General features: G+C 30.7%; 2 protein-coding genes across 2 annotated transcripts; one reads left to right on the forward strand and one right to left on the reverse strand.

The window, feature by feature from the left end:
* Positions 1–3417: 3417 nt before the first annotated feature.
* Positions 3418–4645, reverse strand: LOC114389737. Its single transcript, XM_028350486.1, has 3 exons — positions 4388–4645; positions 4062–4183; positions 3418–3767 (listed from the first exon to the last, which is right to left on the reverse strand). The coding sequence occupies exons 1-3, from the start codon at positions 4553–4555 to the stop codon at positions 3638–3640; spliced, it is 420 nt and encodes a 139-aa protein (XP_028206287.1). The 5' UTR covers positions 4556–4645; the 3' UTR covers positions 3418–3637.
* Positions 4646–14092: 9447 nt separating this feature from the next.
* LOC114390177 lies at positions 14093–19409 on the forward strand. The gene is made up of 5 exons (XM_028350875.1): positions 14093–14588; positions 14689–15265; positions 15787–16267; positions 16533–16614; positions 19105–19409. The coding sequence occupies exons 1-5, from the start codon at positions 14532–14534 to the stop codon at positions 19327–19329; spliced, it is 1422 nt and encodes a 473-aa protein (XP_028206676.1). The 5' UTR covers positions 14093–14531; the 3' UTR covers positions 19330–19409.
* The last annotated feature ends 2016 nt before the right edge of the window (positions 19410–21425 follow it).

Here is a 21425-nt window from a genome sequence, read left to right on the forward strand (position 1 = left end):
AAATAATCAATTAATGATTAATTAATCTATTAAGAATTATTCAAACAATTTGATCATGCAATTTGGTATAAAACATTCTTTACCTAGGTCTATCAAATATACACAGATGATCAATACAGTACATCTGATTAAGCATAATAATGATCAATTCTTGAATTAACAATAAGGATAAGGAAGAAAATTAATTAATAAAAAACATTAAGGAATTCCATTAAGAATAAAGAAAGGAGTATAATTGGACAGTTATATTATAACCTCTTGACTAGGGTGACTAGCTGCTCACAATCAAAGCACAACCCGAAAATTAGGTAAAAGGTTATAATCCCCTTGTTATTGACATCAACAACCTATTTATAACTTCCTAAAGATAGTTACTCAAATTAGGAAAAACCATGGTCGTGGTCGAAAACTATGACGTTTGAAGCTCTGGGAAGTTGTAGAATGACTACGACCATCATGGTGTGGACTACGATCATGGTGATTTTACCACGACCATGGGAAAGCTGACGTTGTTCAAAAAGGAAGTCATCATATTGTCATGGTCATATTGCTTATCACAGTTGTGGTCAAGTGACAGAGTCTTCAAATCTTCAAAAGAAATGCAAATTTCAACTTGTTCACTCAATTGAGTGGCTAAAACTTCTGCATGACAAAACTGATATCTAAATATGAGTTTTGTCAAGAAAATGCATGAAAATGACAAAAAACTCACACAAAATATCACTCAAAAAGTGGTTTATCAATTAGTTCAAGTTGAAAAGGTTCATGTTTTATTCAAACTCAAATTTTTAAACCTAAGTCCTACATTTTATTAGGTTTGAGTCAACTCGGCTAACCTAATACTGTCTCTAATTTTGTGAGCTCTCTTTGTAATTATTTAATACTAAGAGGTCTTATGTTACTTACATTTTTAATGAGTGATAGTGAACCACTATTAGTTAATTAAGACTCATTAGAACATCTTCAACATGATGCTTAAATGAGTTGTTTAAAGTTAAGTAATGTTGCTTAACACAAATTTTTATTGGAGCTTATGACTTGATAATGAATTGTTTATATAAGTAATAGTTGTTTAGTTGATTATTATAAAAAAAATTCAATTTAAAATTTAATGTGACTAAAGATAAGTGCTTAATTACTTTAACAACTTAACATTGGAATAAATTTGTGTGAAATTTTAAAATCTATATGACACCGTAGACTCATAAATTTAAAATAAGTCATCTGTTTAGGTAATTATATATATAGATTTCTTAGAAAATAATTCTGGTAAGATTAGTTACTATATAGCCAAGTCCATAGTCTTCTTAACTAAGTCAATGGTACGAAAAACTAAGGTACATGCATTACTTGTAGAATAGTAGTCATGATATCTACAATTGTTATTAATATTGAAAGAAAAATTTTGAAATTAAAATTACTCAAATACTTGCATCATGGCAGAACTTATCCATTTTAAAGGGGCTTCTATAGGCTTGGAATATGGATGAGATAGTTACTCTATAACTATCCTATACCAACTTTCAGGAGGCCATCCAAATCATAATTAATGACAGTCTCAAACTCTCAAAACTGATCATTTATTGCCTCTGTGCTGCAAAATATTAAAGATGTTTTGGCTCATGATTAGAGTGTACGTCTGGTCCATACTATTTGAGAACTGAAGCTAAATGAATTTTTTGACCATTTGACTAAGATGGGTGCCATGCAGTATGAAAGTCTGTTTCTGAGCTTATCCTTCGTGAGGATACCATGAGAGTGGCTTTCTCACGTTTGTAATTTTTCTCCTTTCTGTTCCTGACTTATATTTTCGAACCAATACTTAAAAAAATATTAAGAGTTTAGATATTTTAGACACGACTCAATAATATACACTAAAAATATTAACCGATTTTTCTTATTTTGAGAATAACTAAAAAAAATCCTTTGCTCTTTAAAGTATTAATTGGATCGCATTTCGGATTTGAGTTTTAGGTATATAAATGCATTAAATACTTGAAAAGAAAATTTTATATTTATAGTAATCATATCCGATTCAAACATAATTACTTTCAGTAAAAAATACATATGGTTAAGACAAAAAAAATTAATTGGGCAATACTTATTCACAAGAGTAAAATAAAATTGTATAACACCTATACTTTCATGACATTTTGACGAAAATGGGAATTTTGGAGAAAGTAAATAGGTAAATGGGTTCTTTTGAGAAGTATTTATATGACTGGGATTATTTTAGGTGCCCATTTATCCTCAAGGGGGAGGTGTCACAGTTTTTTTTTTTAATTTTTTACACCAGTTATATTTATAACCGATGTAGAAAACATTTTTTAAATAACCATCGTGCACTATGCATCTTCTACGAATGGGTGTCGCAAACAATCCCTAATCCCTATTATGTAAATACTTCACAAAAGAATTCATTTGGTGATTTACTTTCTCCAAAATCCCTATTTTCCCGTCAAAAAGTCATACTTTTATATTCTCTTATCATCAAACCCATAAATATACACTTAAATTAAATACTCAAAAATGAGATTTTATCATTTATAATAATCTTATTTGACTTAAAGAAATTTTTTTTATTAATGCAACATAAATCATAATCATAATTTAACGTGATGTGCGTGTCTAGTATGTCAGTTTCATTTCAGTGTCAAAATCCCTGTGTTCACATCAATGCATGATTTAAATGGTACCTAATTAAACAGATAAAGATTCCATATAGACTCAATTCAAAGTAGAGTTGTATAATTCTAATTAGAACAAAGCGAGAATGAAAATCAAAGAAGATATTTTAAAAAATTCTTGAGGGAGCCACAGCTCCTCGTTGAAAAAGTAGCTCCGGCGGCCCACTGCTTGGCCCCCTTGATTTGTTTCCCCTTGCTCTTCCAAATTCAGCTTTTGTTTCCCATTATACACCTCTTAAACTCAGACCACTTCTATTAAAAAAAAACACCGACCACTTATTTCCATTTTATACTATGATACAAGTATTGTCTTTCTCATATAGGTGCTCTTAATATAGAATTTTTTTTTCCACATCTGATAAAAGAAAATAAAAATATTTCATAACAATACAACATTCTTAAAAATGTTAATTAATAAATAAACAGGAATATTGGATCAGAATTGTTTCAACTTAATAAAGTTGTTTCGAGTGTCAGCCTTGAATATTCTTACATTAAATGTTTAGAAGGAGAATTATGTTGTCTATAAATTTATAATAATTCTACATAACTCGAAGTTATCTTCACTAACCATATTACTTTTAGTCCAAGATGACTCAAGGATTTGATAAACTGATGATGATATAGCTATGTCCTTGCCACAGGCAAGTTCTTTGCTTTGTGAATTATAATTAAGTTCTTTCCTTCTATCAGATAATATAAGATTCTAAATTTCTGATGTGAAACTATATGAGAAGATTGAAAATAAAAGCATATAAGAAAAGCATCACCACTGTCAATTTGTACAACTTGCATGAAAAATGTGCTGAAGACAGCACATGTCCTATTTGTTGATTCACCAATTACAGCATATTCTTTTGCTATTTATTCCTTTCTGATACATATTAGCACTGCATGTAACTGTTAAGGCCTTCGAGAGAGACAAAAGCCTGATTGATTTGGAACATGAGTTAAAGCCATTTATTGTAGTTTAAATCCTCTTGTAGATGAAGAGCACCTTTGGCTAAATGATTGATTTCTTCTCCTTTAACAATCTGAAGCCAACTTTGTTGTTGTAGAAGATTCATGATTTCAACATCCCTAACCAACAAATTAAATTCCCTGTAGTTAGATAAGTATACAAAGTAGTACTAATTTGGAGTTGAATACCTTTTCTCTCTACTTTAAGGTGAGGGGATGCTCTTGGATCATCATGCACTACTAAAAAAAACGTGGTCCATGTAACATGTAATTAAGTCTTATTAATCTTTTCTTTTAATTTTAAAATTTTGTTTGTCACTTAAAGATTGGTCGAAACTATGAACAAATGGTCCATGATTGTCTAATAATTTTTAAGTGAGGGAGTTAAGTACTAGGTTGGATAAGATTCTCTACCTTGGGTGATGGGTTGGCCTAGGAATTCGTTGATAACGAGGCCCTTCATCGTACCCTTCACAAATTATTTCTCCACTCTCATCTTCATAGCATAATATGCCCTGAGACTGGTCCTCATAAATCTGTTTAGAAGCAAAATAGACATCAATTAACACAAAGTTCCTTAAACTCATACTCTAATTTCTGTTTATCAATTAACCGCATAGGACTTGTTAAATATATGATTTTTCATCTTGGTAAGAGTGATGATCATAAAAAAAAGCCTAGCATATAGATATAGATGTAGGGGTATAGTATATAGAAGAAATATAATAAGAGATATTGACCTTGTTCTTGATGGATGATGTGATTCTCAATACTACTGGACCAACTGGTGCCTTTTTCTGTGGGACACAGCTTCGTTTGGACACGAACTCTTTGTTTGTATATTTCAGAAATGAACCATATTTCTGAAGTGAGATTTGAGCTGATGAAGAATAACTGTTAACTGCCATCAATTCTAATTCTTCAAGAACATGAAGAAGGAGGATAAGAAGAAGAAAAAGAATAAAAGTGTTGATGGATGGCTTATTGATATATAGTAATAATGTAATGATCACATCACAAAATCAATTAGTTATTAACAGTGAGCATCGGTTTGGTGGGCTTTGCTCATATAATAATTTAAATAATTGATGGACCATATCTTGTCACGATGCATTGGCATTAATATATTAGCGGATAAAAAGTTGCTTACGTCTTTAACGGTGTTATTTATAGTTTTATACACTTGTTTTAATTAATCATTTTTTCTCTTTTTCATCCTATTTCTTACTGTATACACTTTTCATATGTCTTATCTTCCATAGGAAAAAAATTATACGATATTAAAAGGTTTTTCTTTTTTTGAAAGGATACTAATTAACCTTTCTGCAGTGAGTTCTACTGTGGGTACTCTTACAGCAAATAAACTTCAATAATAGTTGTTCTCTCCACTAGAAAAAAATCGTCATCCAAAATTATACGGATATTTCTATACTTGATAGTTGATAGTGTTCCTTCTGTCAATTGGGCATTTGGTAGCTGTATTAACGTGTCACCATATAAGGTGGCATTAATGAACTTCATATTGTTTCATTTATGATGTTTAAAAGCAGTATACTATTATTTTTCATTTACACATCGTGTAGAGGAACGTATCATCTTATAATTGAGACCATGTAAGATACAAAACAACCCGAAAGGAATTCACCTAAAAAATATAACTAAACAAGGTTATAATTAAGATCGAAGTTCATCATGATTACGGAAAATTAAGTATAAAAATTCTATTGAAATCAATAAAAAGAAAGTGGAAGATATATCCACAAATGGAAATTAGATAGCATACTAATCTTTTTAATTTGTTTATTATAGTTATTGTTTGAAGTTAATCACTATTTTTTTTGTCTTTAACAGCGTTTGGTAGGAGAAATTGTTTTGGTTTATTAAAAATTATAAGTTGAAAATTTTATGCATTAAAAGAAAAATAAGATTCAGAGAAAATGAGATTTTTTGCGAATATTTCTTAATCATTTTTCAAACAAATTTTACTCATTCTCACAAAACATTTTACTCATTCTTAGAAAATATGATTCTTGAGATTCATGATTATAAGAAATAATGATTCTTAGACATGAAAAAATTCCAACCCTATTAAATGTTTAAGATTATAAATTAGTAATTTTAGTCTTAAAAAAAATAAACTTTTCAAAAATTCCTAACTTCAATCTATTGGTCATTTTAATCTCTATATCTTAACCTTAACCAATGATTATTGATAATAACAAAGATGTTGATATGACACGTTAAGTGTCACATAATTAAGATACACACATAACATCATTTTATTCCTTAAAATATAATGAATCAATCACTAAAAAAGAAGTAAAACACAAACTCCTTTTTGGTGATGAAAACCAAGTCATCTCAGCATGAGAAGTGAAGAAGTTCCTCCTATAAGTGAAGAGGAATCCTAAAGAAATAATTGGGTTCCGCATCATCATATGGAGGTGGTGGAGGTAATGGCCAGGGGATATATAGCCACGGCATTGATGATTTTTTTTTTCTGATGAGCCACGGTTTGATGTTGATGCATTATATTAACATTTGATGTATATAAATTTTATGTCAACGATTTTTATTTTTTTTGTTATATGATGCACATATAGACATGCAATGTCTATATTAACAATTTAATTTTCATTACACAAAGTTATACTAATGGAGGCTAATCAAACATCAAACCATTAGTGTGCGTAAAAAAATTTCTTTAGCAATTATGTCTTACAATTTTTGAAATTTATTGCAAGTATCGGTGTCATGATCGATGTTTTCATTTTTCCTATTTATATTCATACTGGCTAAGTCATCACTTGCCTTTTCCTCAAAAAAAAAAAAAAAAGAAGTCATCACTTGCCAAGAGTTCCAGATAATTATTTTATTACGGGATTGTAGCAAAAGATAATGTTTTAATTTCCAAAGAAGAAATAGTCAACATATTAAATTTATCAAAATAAACTTAACTATTGTGACAGAGAAAAATAAAACAATTATATATTGAAACTAGCTAATGTAACGTTAAATTGTTTTTATAAACAAAGATAAATTGGATCTTAAGCTTCGTTAGGAGTAAGATAAGTCTCAAGGTTCAATCGAATCCACATTCTCATAACGCAGTAACAATCGAACCCACATCCTTATCAAATATGAATTTATTTTTTATCAATTAGATCAATCTTAACTGGTTGTGACTTTATATTTTAAGAATTTTATTAATAAGTATCCTTACAGTATTAATTAAAGAACTAAAAGAAAAAATATTTATTTTATAAATCATAAAATGTCATAAAAAAAAGTTATAAATAATATAATTTTAAACATTTCAACAAAAAATTTATCCTTATAATTTTTTAACTAATATATTGATACCACCTCTGGGTTTATGTCTTGGTTAGATGTGAGAGTGTAAGAATATGAAAGCCAATTTTTGTAATAAAATGCTGTACGGAGCAAATTGATTGGCCTTGTATTGTGCACTGAAGTCTGAAGTGGTTGGATAATGGAAAAATGCAAGGCACTTAAATATTTCAGTTCTCCACATGGCTTCTTAAGGTTGGAAGGGAATTTGTAGACCAAACGCAATAGTTAATGCGTATTGCATCCGACTCTACATTAAATACTAATTCTGACGTGTGTGATAGTGATTGTATATTTTACGTGCAAGAAATAATGAATCAAGTTTGTGAGAAATGCAGATTCAAATTCTCTATTCCTAGGCAAGTCGAGAACAAAAGATTCCTTCTATTAGTTGATTGCAATTTTCCTTTTTTAAACATTTTTCTATGTGCAACATTGAACCATGGTTATTATATTCCCACAATTGACAAGTAGGTTTCCCTTAATGAGGACAAATCACATAAACCATGGGCGATGGGCCCTTCCAGAGCTTTCAAATGACCTCAATTTTTTAGGTGTCTGTTTCCCTTCCAGAGCTAGATTTTGTAGTTTGGCACCATATTCCTTGGACCCAGGTAGCTTCTTAAAAGAGTGGAATTTCTTCTTAGGAACATAAACGATTTCTTGATGTATATGCTAAATAAATTTCATGCATCAATGATAGTATTAATATTTCTTTTATAAACAAAACTGGTAAACAGAGAGGAACCCAATATTATTGAATAGGGTGTCAATGACATGTTAGAATTGTCATTGATCTAGAAGATTATTGTACAGGCCTAAACTGCTAACAGTTTTATTCAATCGCAACATTCAACTAGTTAGTTATTGGACACGCTAAGAGGTCTCAAAAAGGTTGCTCACCAGCACAATTTAATAGTATTAATATTATGCGTTATAAATGCATGCACTTTAACATAGAAATAATAAAAGAGATGTTTTGACAAAAATAGGTTAGAGTTGCTTCTAACAAAGACAAAAACATGCTGTCAATAAACGTGAAAAATCACATCTAAAATATAGAACCAAACACACTATTAGATTTTATGATCAGTAGTTGTATTGTATCATCATTTTATATACAAGGATCTGACCATTGAGAAAAGGTGTATTCAGATTTTAAATAAAATAGAAACCTACAATGTCAGAGCATTTGTTTAAGAATAAAATAAAGCTCAAGGCTACCATTGAGCTTGCACCATTGTCAAGAAATGTCAATGGGATCTGAAGGGAAAAGACACCATGAGCTTCAATTCCAGCAGCTATTGTATAAGGTCCTTGGTGCCCTGATATGGACATTTGAATCCTGCACTTCCTTATTTGTATCATGCACCTCTCATTGTGTTTCGAAATACTCATTCTGGAATGTAGATTTGTATTCTAAAATGAGTTTTTCAATCGGAAGTGTTGAATTCAATAGTGGGAGTGCAGGAAACAAATGTCCCTAATATAATGTGAATATAGGAACAATTTCATGGCCCATCTCATGTATGATACTGAAAATACCAAAGTAGTTGTTCTCTTAGATTCTGATCCAATTTGGCGTCAGCATGGCAATATTGTCAAAAGGACAACCATAGAGGAAAAACGGTCATTACAAAGATGAGATGAAAAAAATTAAATACAGAACATAGAGACACTTAAAAGCAACTATTGCTATTTTTGTTTCACTGGGTAGATTTCAGCAATGAAAGAACTTTTTACAGCACTTATCTTCATTGACAAATATAAATTCAATTTTTTCATCCTTTCATTTAAATATTTCCCTCTTAAATTTGTGTCAATAGGATATGAGAAAAGTCAAACGTACGTACATCTTAATCACCTTGCAAAAATATTGCTCTCACTGCTTTACTATTTACAATCAGTTAACTGTTAATTAGAGCAAATTTAATGCAAATGCTTATATTAGTTCTTAAAATGAAGCAACTTGAGAATATTATTAGAACACATGAGTTAGACATCTTATATAAGAACAAATGCTTATATAAGCAACAAGCAAAATTGCTCAATTAACCATTAAATTTCAAGTTAAAATGAAAGTTCATGTGTGAGTTAAGAAATAAAACGAGACCCACTAAAAATAAGTTAAGAACTTGAGTTAGGTTGTTCTACTATTAGAGTTAAAAATTAGTAAATATACTTTTTTAAGGAAGAAAACTCATCATTTCATTCATAATGAAGGATTCAAAAAAGGTTGGAATAAAATCATAAACTTAGTTACAAGCAAAGAATCTTGAAGCCCGAGCAAGAGAATAGGCAACTAGATGGGTTTGTCTCAAAATAAAACGAACCGAAAAAATGTACTTAAAACTTAATTGACAACAAGAGATATACTAAAAAAGAGATAAGAATCCAGATTAAGTTCTTGCAAATGAGATCCTATTCTGGTAAAGGATATAATTTTTTATAATACATTTGTTCAATCTGGACAAGAGATTCAGAAATTTTTCTTGGCTAAATCTAGATGGGTAAAAGTGAAATGAAAAACTGTACAAAAGTTGGGAAATAAATCACAAAATTGAAAAGAGACAGTTTTCTGATCCACTATAATTAGGTATATATAGATGTCTGTCCAAAATAGCTGGATGGTCACATAATGCAGGAACCTAAGACAGAGATGAGCTAATCATAGTAAGCATTCCAACACACACACACACACACGAGAAAAAAGAAAAGAAAAAAAAAAACCTCTAGGATAAAAGTTGAGAATTTCCACTTTCCAGGGTTGCAGACTTGCAGTGATGTATCTATTTTCATATAAAAGATTAATGAAAAACAAAGTGCAGTATGTCACATAACATAAGTATGCAAACTTGGAGGTGAGAGATTAACTAAAGATAGATTTTACCCCACTCAACCTTTGGGGAAAAGGAGATACAAAGATAGAAAAAGTACATTATATATTTCTGTCATCATGTGATAAAGTAACTTCCATAACCAAAATGATAAAAATCTACCTGCTTTATTTTCCCTATTCCATATTATAAACCATCTTATGATTAAAGAATGTTAGAATGGAAAACTATTATAAATGCAAATAAAAATTATTCACAAAGTAAAAAAGAAAAATACTCAAGCATCAACATATGCATATTAGAAGCAAGAAGTCTAAACTAAGTTGAAATGGTAATAATAGTAGCCAATTCATTCAACTACACCATTTAGTTTGCCCCATTTACACTCTATTTAATCCAGGAGTTAATGGTAAAAATAAATAACTAATCTTAAACAAAATCATATCAAGAATTAGCAACGAAAAAAGTTCTGCTCTAGAAGATACGGAGTTGGGGTCTTGGGGAGAAAAGAAATTAACTCAATAAATGGATGAAACCAGGATTAATTGAACTGTAAAACTTGTCGCAATTTCTGCAACAGTAAGACATTATAAATTGAAAGTACTACTCTAATACTTGGTTAAGTGAAATTCTGAAGAGATCAATTCAGCAAAGACAACTTCACTTATTTAAGCCAGTAAGCACAGGCTGTTAATTAGTATGATTGTTAGAAAAGTTCAACAGTTATTTTGTAAATGCTAGGAATAAAATGTTTATTATCTTGAAAAGTTACCAAGACAAGAACAGCTTTTCAATGAAAGTCCTTATTCTAATGCGCATAGCTAAATTACACTTCCATGAATATGTCAAATTAAGGTTTGAATCTGTGTTCCTTCACGTCTAGTGTCTAACAATATCTCAAATAGAATTGTTTCTAAAAAAATACATGTGAAAATAATAAAAAAATATATGCACAGGTAAATTACAAACCAACATTTATAACAAATTAACATTTGTTTGATAAAAAAAAAAAACAGGTAAATTACATTGTACAGCACACTCACATTGTACAGCACACTCACATTGTACTATATAGTCTATAGGGGGCAAAAAAAAAACATAATTCAGACATGCCCATGAAGAATATAAATTTGGTGGCAGCATAACCAACAGTAAAAAAGAAAAAAAGTGGGATAATTCCTAGTTTCCAACAGACAAACACATAAAATAGAATCTACAAAAGCTTGTAAGACAGCAAAGCAAGGAAAAGAAAACACAAACCTTAGGATTGATGCTGCGGATGGTTACTTACAGGGAAGGAGGAATCAGAAGGAATCAGAGAGAGAAAACCATTGAATTTGGAAAAGAGGGGACGCAAATGCTGACACTGAACAAGTGCATGGCTGAAAAGGTTCCTGGTCCTGCTGCAATAAATTTTCGACGGATTTTCGCGACTTATTTTTAGTTTATAAAATCTAGAGTTAAATTACTCTTTATTTATTTTTCTATGATATATTTACAGTAAATTTTTTAATTTTCTTAATCAAAATGTTGCAATTTTTTAAATTAATTACCAAATGGGTAGATTTTAAAAAATTAAAGAAATGAATAATTCATCTCAGATTATTTGTTCATATATAAAGAATTTATGTTTCAGAACACCATTTTACTCTGTAAGATTTTTTTTATTTATAATTTTGACGGCTTTTAACCACCACAAAATGGAATATTTGTCTGTTTTTTTTTTTAGAAAAACAATTTGTAGCAATTTATAAGGATTGATTGGATATCCGTTCATAAATAATAAAAAAAATGACAATGGATGGATTAAAAGGAGCTTGGTTAGACCTTAAATTCAAATTCTAACATAGTATAATATAGATATGCATGGCAAATAATTCTGCACCAGTGACTACCACCCCGATTTTGAAAAAAAAAAAATCCGCTTTGAACGGATATGAATATGGATATGATAATACCCGAAGTTTTTAAGCGAAAATAGGAATGATAATAAGTGTCAAATTATATCAGTACTCATGCATGCCATTGTTACATCTTTTGTCACAGTATATATAAATATTAAAGATTTTATTGTTATAATTTTTGCAAATATAAATCAATTGGTTTAATAGTTAAATAATTAAATGACAAACTTTAAAATATACATTTAAATAAAAATATAACTCAATCCATTATATTTACATATTTTTGGAATTAAAATACAATTAAAAATTTAATATATAATTTATTTAAAATATATAAGTAAAGTAAAATTAAAAAAAAAAGTTCAGTAGATTACATGTGCATATATCAGATAAAACATCACGAAATTGTGAATGAGTATTAAAATTTTAAATTCATTTCTTTTATATCCATACTCAGTCTTGACTTTTGTGGGGGATAGGAAGGGTTAAATGCCTAAAATCATCCTGACTCGTCCACTGACATCCCTAAGTATAGAGTATATCTTAAATATTCATTGTTAGATCACCTCCATTGCCACGCTCCAAGCTAGTGTTTTGGAAAATTGTCTTAATTATAGTTACTTCTAGCTCGCCTATAAAATTTGAACAATCATTATCTTATAAGTGAATTGTTGCAGAATTCAACGCTATGAGTATGATGGCTCATGCGGGAAGGATTCTTGGCATCTCAACCTCCCCCGGGCCAAGAAATATTGAATGGTTTTGTAGGGGAAGGGTTCCAAGGAATACAAATAACCTCCTTTTTTTTTTTTCAGATTTGGAGAGCATCTGGAATAACTAGCACCCACATAAATAACAACTAGTTGTGATGCAGCTACAAAATGGGAGTCTGATAAAATATAGAATGAAGATAAGTCTCATTGACTTTTTTCAGTCTTGGGTCCTGCTCCATACCACAATTTGTAACTCTTCTTCAAATTCAATAGAAATGCCATTCACAAGAGGAAATTGGTATGAGATTCAAAACCATTGACATTAGCCAACTAATCGAGAGGTAATGTGACCCCGCATGAACATCTATTTCCATAACATCCATGTCCATGGATGAAGTGACACAAATACATCTTTTAAATGAGATGAAGAGAAGGGGTCAAGGGTGTACAATTACATGTTTAATTTGCCTTGGTATAATTTACAGTACCTTTCAAGTATTTATTAGGAGCCAGAAAAACAGGCTATTTACCTTTGTAAAACTTGTACAAATACATCTTTTAAACTAAGCATGAAAGTCTATGCTAGTTGATATTTTAAATGCAATTTTACCTTCAATATTAAACAAAGGCGACTGTCTTGGATACCCTAAGGAAGAAGCTGTAACACTAGAAGTGAAATAACATAATTCATTTGGCATGCAAACTAAGCCTATGATAGAGCTTGGTTGACCCAAGAAGTAGGAACTAGACACGACTTAGATTTAGCCTAGTAAAAAAATTAGTGCAGTTATTGTGTTAATAAATTAGATTAGGTAGACGAAGAGTATCTGGTTCACATTATGAGTTGTACTTTGAATTCAATTCCCTGAAACCAAAATTTGAGTTTTTTTGAGTTTCATCTAATGATTCTGATATATTGACCATAGATCAGTTTCACTTCTTAGAGTATGGAAATTCTTACTCTGCATTGTTTTGCCCGAGAATATAACATGAATAAATTGATTCTGCTTTCTGAATTCTGAGTGAAAAGGAAAAAAAATTGTACGGTATCCTAGTCCGAAACTAAAAAACAGGATCGAAATTCACAATCAACACCAACACTAGTAAACTCGAGAGATTCCTACCTTCATAAAATAAACTAATGACAACTAAAATGTAGGAGAGTGTTTATATTTTTGTAACTATTCCCGTAAGACTCCATAAAAAACATTAAATAAATAGTGGTACATTTATCAAAGAGCATAAAAATTACTGTATATGGTATGGTAGTTTCCTCACGCAAGGAGTTTTATTTTTTTAATATAGCATATTTTTAAGAAAAAAATAGTTCTTTATAAATCAGAAACAATTTATACACAATTTAAATATAAATTCAAACTTTTTTTAAGGAAGATTTGGCACACGTATCACATCAAATTAATTACCCATTGCTAGTGAAGAAAATTTCTCATGACACAACAAAGGGAAAAATCCGTGATAGGATGATTGATGTGACAGAGATAAAAACAAAATTTTATAATAAAAAAAACATATATGAATAGTATAATTAGTTATAAGTTATATCATCTTGATATTATTCTATTTTGCAATTTTCTTGGTCTGTTTCATTTTGATGTTCTTTCTTTCTTAAATTATTTCCTTTGGAAGACTTAAAGCTCACTCTTGTGTTGATGATGTACTCTTTCGTTCCCTTCCTCTTCCCATCCATGTCCTCGAGATAGGAAAAGAAAGAGTAAGACTAAGGAGGGTTTGTGAGCCGTGACACACAACACAGCACATAGTGGCCTGAAGAGTGAAGACACAGGACAGAACTGTGTTTTTGGCTCCTTTCATGTGAGTCAAGTCATTGGTGTACTTATTATTATAGACCCCGGTTCCAACCAAGTCTAACACACTTTTTCCTTGTTCAGTCTTCTGTTCTGTTCCCTCTGCCTCCACGGTCACTTTCCCCTGACCCACACTCTCTCTTCAATACATCATCTGAAACTAATGCAAAATTTCCAAATAACCGAACCACACTACTAATCACAACAACACTCCATTCCCATTCCTCTCACATCAAATTCACAGTGCCATGCCATGGACCTCCCCAGCCACAAATTCTTTCAACCTCCATCTACATTGGCACCACATGGGGTAACAATCCTCCTCCTACACTTAATGATAACAATGTCCTTTGAAACCATTTCATTTCTCATTCTCACTTTTTCCTCTTCTTCTCCTTTTTGTGACTCAGGTAGCACTACTCACTGAGAGCAACATGAGCATGTATGGGAAAAGCAAAGACAACCCTTTTGCAGATGATTTCCCTGACCCACTTTGCAAGCTCAACCTGAAGGAAACCTCTGAGTTTGTCAAGTCATTGCCTTTACCTTTGCCAATGCCAAATGGCAGAGCTGAAAGCAGAGGCCACTCTGTTTCACAGCAGAGGAGGCTACTAGATTCTCCCTCCACACCCGGTAGACCAGTTTTCACCTTCAGCTCTGGCCTTCCTAGAAAGAGCTTTCCTTCCAAATGGGATGATGCAGAGAAATGGCTCATGAGCACTTCTTGCCATGACTCACCTGCTCACAACAACACCACTTTGAAGGTTTCAGTTTCAGACTCCTCAAAGATCACAACCAGACAACAACATTGTGGTGATGATGTTGTTGGCTTCAAGCAGCAAATGGAAGGTTTCTCGGAGAAATCAAGGGTCACAGAAGAAAGGGTTTCGTCCAAAGCTGTACCAAACTTCCCTTGGTCTCCTTCTTTGGACCACCACCATAACACACTCGGTTCTTTCAATGGTGTTAAAGACATTGTACTAAAAGGTGGGATATCACAGACTAAACTTCAAAATTTGACTTTATAACTACTTTTTTCCTTTTCTTCTTTAGTTTTTCCAATCTACCCTTTTAGCCATCGTTATCTTCCTGTTTCTTTTCCCTTTTGTCTTTATTATAATCTTTTATTTTCAAAGACTTTATATATTGTGGGTAGGTTGAATATTAAAATTTCTTACAGTTTCATTGTATTCTTAGCTGATGAGCCATGATGGTAGCTTGTGCTGATTCTGTTTGCAACTTCTGGCATAACCTAGGATCATATATCTCATGTATCAGATTAAAAGCTATGTAATAGCAACATACTGGTTAAATAAGAAGTGAGACCTTTAAAATTTTCTAAATTTCAATCATTAGTATAGAGGGTATGCAAAATATTTTGTTAGAGTAACATTTTTCAAATTGAGAAACAAATATCATCATCCTATTGGGGTGTATTTGAAATTGAATGGAACATAATAAAAATAATGGACTATACAATTTTACTAATGTAGTGAATTGCAATGCAGATAAGTTCACAGACAGCATAGAGCCTGTATTGCCAAATTTGAGATATTTAGAGCCGGCTAAAGAAGGGTTCTTGTTTAGGAACCAAGGTGGTGGAGCAATGCAAGATGCTTGCACAGAAGTGGTTCAACATAGAGACATTGGGACTGAGATGACTCCTCTTGGAAGTTCCACAACTTCAAGATGCCACACCCCAGTCAAGATTTCATCGCCGCCTCGCCACAACACTCCTGCAAGTAGGTCAGGACCATTGGCCTTGGCTAGCAGTGCCTGCACTCTTGATGTTATTCAGCTTGAGGAGTGCCATTTTTCCAAGCTGCAACTAGGAACACAGTATGATTTAGTCCCTTTAAATTGGAGCTCAAGTGAGGAGGAAGAAAAGGAAATATCTAAAAGCTTGAGGCACAATGGTAGCCACAAGGCTGATTCAGACTGCATTGCTGCTGCATGGGAAGAAGAGGAGAAGACCAAGTGTTGTCTTAGGTAGTAACTCAACCTTGATAGTTTCAGTGTATTGAATGTGGGAGGAGCGTTAATAACACACTTCTCACACATTTTCAATATCATAAATACGCTAATTAAAATAAGGAGTAGAGTAAGACTTTTACATTTTTGTAATTTTTAATAAATTTTGGCAAGTAGTAGAGAATGTTTTAAGATATTTTGCTAGTGCTTCTCTTGTTTGTAGTTTTGTTCTGATATGTATGGCTGGAACTGATTACTGAATTGTGATTTTGAGTTGTTGCAGGTATCAGAGAGAAGAAGCAAAAATCCAAGCTTGGGTAAACCTCCAAAATGCTAAAGCAGAGGCCAGGTCAAGAAAGCTTGAGGTATTTTATTGCCATTCATAGATTATCTTCTGTATAACAAATCTGTACAGTTTCTTGCACAATAAGAGAAATAGGTAGAAAAGAGAAATGTGAAATAAAGTGAGTGGTATAATAAAAGAAGATAAAGAGAAAAAATACTATCGAAAGTGCGTTACCAATAATGTAACTAGTATAAAAATGCTATTCTGAGTCATAGATGTAATAGCATAATATAACTAAATGCTATTCTAACTTCTAAGTCATAATAGCTGGTAATAGCCGTATTGTTGAATGTTTATCCAAATGACAGCAGATTAAGCCCTTCTCTCAAGTTAAATATTAAATATCAGGATAAGTTAAACTCTAATCTCGAGATTATGTCCACTTAAAAGCTTTTTGATGCTGAGTAGGACTAGGGGTAGTATTTCTTTTTAGTTTTTGTCTCCCCAAAATCTAAAACAATATATTTAGTTTTATAATAATCACATGAGGTTAATTATTTGTGTGTAAAATGACTAATTTGGTTTTGAAAGGAATGCTATTAAAAGAAAGAGTGACCAAAACTAAAATTTACTTATTTTACGAAGACAGAGAATGATAATTTCAAATTTTAGAGAAATGAAAATTAAATTAGAGACTAAAGTTAAAACTTGTTTCATTTTACAATACCAAAACATATTCAACCCAGTATTTTAATTTCAATATGTAAAGGCAGTTTTCCCGCTGGTTGTATGTCCGGCCCTCCATTTGTTGGGTACTTGACTAGTTGCTTTTGGCATTGAAATTTGAAATATTAATAATTTGTAAAGTACTACAAGATATCCATTACTGGAACTTTACACTTTTGGAAGCATTTTCAACTGTTTGTAAGACCATATTACTGTGTAAATGCACATGGTGTAGCCTGTTGTCCTAAGCACATAGAAAACTCAATACTATCCTCACTATGTAATGTAGTACTAACGAGTTTTATGCATTAGCTCCTGCTATCAACTTTTGACCACAATTGAACGCCAGTGCCTTTGCCGGGCATGTTGGTGACCTATTCCTCGAGCCACCCCCAACTCATGCACACATTTTATTATTATTTTCTTGACCAGTCCACCGTCCAATTCTGAGTCTTCCTCCAATCAATTAGTACTTCTCTATCTTCATGTTTCACTCTTACTAGTAATTGAGGATAAATAATCATCAAACTCTTAATTAAAAAAACTGAAACCCAGCAGCAATAATGTTCATAATACTTACTAGTATTATATTATGGAGCACATGTGAACATTACATTTAGAAATTCGTGAGAAATTTGGGGTATTCTAAGTTGGCTAGTGTTATGTCAACTTGAAAATATGAAATTTATAATAATTATCCCACAATATATGTCATGTGTAATATTTGGACGATTAAAACAATTAAAGAATAGCAATTAAGTTCTGAATGTTAATTGTTTTTGCTCAACAACTGAAAATTCATTGATTGCACAAGATGTGCTAAAAGGGGAACTACAAAATTGTGTCCTACCATAAATACAAATATCCAGCATTAATGCCCACCAGCACATGATAAAGAATGAAATGTGCAAACCCAGAATCCCACTAATTCAGATGATCAGATCTTACCCTATACAAAGTACAAACTGTGAGGTACATGTGAAAAATGATTATTGTCGTATAAAAAAATTATCCTTAAATAATTATCATTTTAGCTTTTCAATATAATATTATTTTTTTTCACTTATATCTCTCATAATAGCGAATAACAATATAAATAAATTAATTAATGGTGATATAAAATTAATTTTGTAAAATTATTACTCTTTTGAATCTATTTATTGTTTTTTTAAAGTTTATAAAACAACTTAACACAACAATTATTTTTAAACTGACAATTTAATGAGTTTAATGGTGGTTGGTCGTTCAATCACAAATTATCATTGATATAATTTTAAAAGTAATTATCATAAAAGTTAATAATTTTATTATATATTTTGAGTCCTCATTTGATAATGGTGTAAAACTTTTTATCTTGTTAGTATATAATTTTTTTCTTTTATTGAATTCAAAATAAAATGATTGATTATTTTAAATTTGGTTCGAGCACCACTCTTCACCTTACAGATTCCATAATTATTCGGAGGATTGAAGAGTTTTTCTCGTGTGACTGACTTGTTTGGGTTGTCAACAAAGGCTAGAAAAATACTTTTGTGACATACTAGTAGTTGGTTTAGAACTTGGACAGCTGGACAATGGAGTTAGATAGGGAATCAATATACTATTCTATATATAGACCATAATAAAAACAAATTCCAAAGTTGAAAACTTTGGCATATTGTCTTTTTCAACATTCTATTGTTAATAAATTGTTTCTAAGTTCCCAAAAAGCATTGAAACACTGAAATTAAAACATGAATATGTTAAATTTAGTACTGTTACAGATTACCAAGCAAGTTTTCAACTTCAAAGTTCAAAACCATGTCATTGAAACTAAGCATGCTTTATTGAAAATATTCCTTAGGTGAAAATACAGAAGATGAAATCAAGCCTAGAGGAAAAGTTGATGAAGAGGATGTCAGTGGTTCACAGGAAAGCTGAGGAGTGGAGAGCAGAAGCTAGACAACAACACTTGGACCAAATCCAGAAGGCCACTGTACAAGCTCAAAAGATTATTCATAAACATAACTCACAATTTTCAAAGCCCAGTTCATGTGGTTGCTTCCCTTGCAATAACAACCATCATTAAATAGTGTTGTTAGGTGTGTTAAAAGAGACTTGTTAAGGATTTAAGGATAAAGAATATTTAATAAAAGCAAAATTTTAATATATTGAAATTTCAAAAAGCTTTATTTTTATGTAGTACTACTATCTCTAGTTCTTTATAAAAAAAAAAAAACATGTATATGTTTTCTTTAATTATAAGAAACATAAAATAAGTATTTTTTTATTACGAAGTATATTAGTGAAACATTTGTTCATTATTCATGCAAGTATTCACTGATCTATTAGCATTTTTTTTTATTTTGTTACAAGTCTCCAAAAAGGTTCATTAGCATTTTCCTTAAATATAGTAATTCTAAATGGATCATCACTTAACACTTGCCCTGCATGATATCTTGAGCCTGGAATATATTTCATTTCCTTTTTAATATTTTTAAAAAGAAAATATTTTCGAAATCAGAAATTCATAGCCACTTAGATAAGTCCAAGCAAGGTGCACACACAGTATATCTAACTCATGGGACTACACAATAGCTTCGAAACCTGAAAATTACAAAGGGAAAGGTGATGTGGATTTGTTGTTTTTTGTGATGCTTGTGTCGTTTTGTATTTGGATTAGTTTGTTTAGGAGGTCGAAAAATACAAAGTTGACAAGCAAATACTAATAAAGTAAAGTAAAGTAAAGGGTATCCCTATTCCCTACTACTTTTTCAGATATCTCCCGTCATATAAGGTTACGTGAACTAGTAAACTAGATCCTGTCTCTAATGGGACACGGGGTCACATGTTCCAACCTTTTAAATTTAATCTTTTTTAATATATTTTTTTTCCTTCAAAGTTAAGTTACTCTTATTTTTTTTTTCCCTTATATTTAATTTTTTTTCTCAATTTTAGAAAATCTTGTTTTTAATCCCTCTTGCACTCAAAAATCTGGCAAAAAATTTATTAAAAAGAGATTTTTTTTAATTGAAGAAGTAAAAAAAAAAACACTATGGAACCAAAAATAACAGTGATACTTTCTAGGTATACTAGCCAAAATTAAGAGATAAAAAATATATTTAAATTTTTTGTTTATGGTAAAAAGAAAACTAATATGCTTTCCAAGTTTCCTACCGTTTTGATGATTATTGTCATTAGAATAATTATTAGAAATTAATAAATAAAAGATATTAAAAATCATGTAAAAATGCAATAGTAATATTAAATATTATAATTTCAATCAAATTTATTTATTCATTTTTATATTATTGAATTAAAATAAGAATTTAATTTTTATGCAATATTAGTATAAAAAAAATTACACTATGAACTAATAAGAAAGTATGTTATATTTGACTTTTAAAATTCAACAACTCTATTATACATAACAATTTATAATTTAATATATATGTAAAGATTTTAAAATTCAACAACTCTTAAAACAATACCATTTCAAATAAACATATGCTTTGGTTAAGACCATAAAGTTCAATGTGGCGATTGTTAAATATACTTTACTAAATTTATAAACATACTCCCATTTCCCTTTATTTCTACTATTTTTTTTCCAAAATATCTTTATAATTGTGTTCCTAATTTCAATTTCCTTTTACTGTTCGCCTCTTCCTCCTCAACTCACTCCCTTCCGCGTTTTATACAAGATTGCAATTCATCCTAAAATGACACTTGAATAGGCTTTATTCAATTTGAACCAGCAGCTTTTTTTTTTTTTGATAAAAAAATCCAGATTATACAGCACAACAACTATTAAAGAATAATATCAAAAGTTCACACCAAAAACAGGTTACTGAGCACATTTCAATTTCGGCCTTTGATCTCAACTGTTTTGCATTGAACTATGTTGTACGGGTATTTCGTTCATACTCATACAATTCCGTTACTAAGAGAAGTACCATTCTCATTCATTTCCCTTTTTTTTGGTTACAAAAAAGAATCATATATCATTTTACATATCCTTGCAAGATATTAGAAAAATAAAAGAAATTAATACATTTTGTATCTTCTTTTTCACTAAATAAACTTCATATAAATTCCACTAAATAACCCAAGCCTATTCTTTTAGTAAAACTAACATGAAGTTTAACCATAAAATAACGTGCTGAAAAAAGTTTGTTATTGGTA

The sequence above is a fragment of the Glycine soja genome, chromosome 16 (genome assembly GCF_004193775.1).
Source record: "Glycine soja cultivar W05 chromosome 16, ASM419377v2, whole genome shotgun sequence".
NCBI classification, from domain to species: domain Eukaryota; kingdom Viridiplantae; phylum Streptophyta; class Magnoliopsida; order Fabales; family Fabaceae; genus Glycine; species Glycine soja.

Bases quoted from the DNA above. Each gene is read 5' to 3' on its own strand.
- LOC114389737 (XM_028350486.1), bottom strand. From the start codon at position 4,555: ATGGCAGTTAACAGTTATTCTTCATCAGCTCAAATCTCACTTCAGAAA. The intron at 4,184-4,387 runs GTCAATATCTCT...GCTTCTAAACAG, and splicing joins CATCATCCATCAAGAACAAG to ATTTATGAGGACCAGTCTCA. The intron at 3,768-4,061 runs GTAGAGAATCTT...TTTGTTGGTTAG, and splicing joins AGGCCAACCCATCACCCAAG to GGATGTTGAAATCATGAATC.
- LOC114390177 (XM_028350875.1), top strand. From the start codon at position 14,532: ATGGACCTCCCCAGCCACAAATTCTTTCAACCTCCATCTACATTGGCA. The intron at 14,589-14,688 runs GTAACAATCCTC...TTTGTGACTCAG, and splicing joins CTACATTGGCACCACATGGG to GTAGCACTACTCACTGAGAG. The intron at 16,268-16,532 runs GTAGTAACTCAA...GAGTTGTTGCAG, and splicing joins AAGACCAAGTGTTGTCTTAG to GTATCAGAGAGAAGAAGCAA.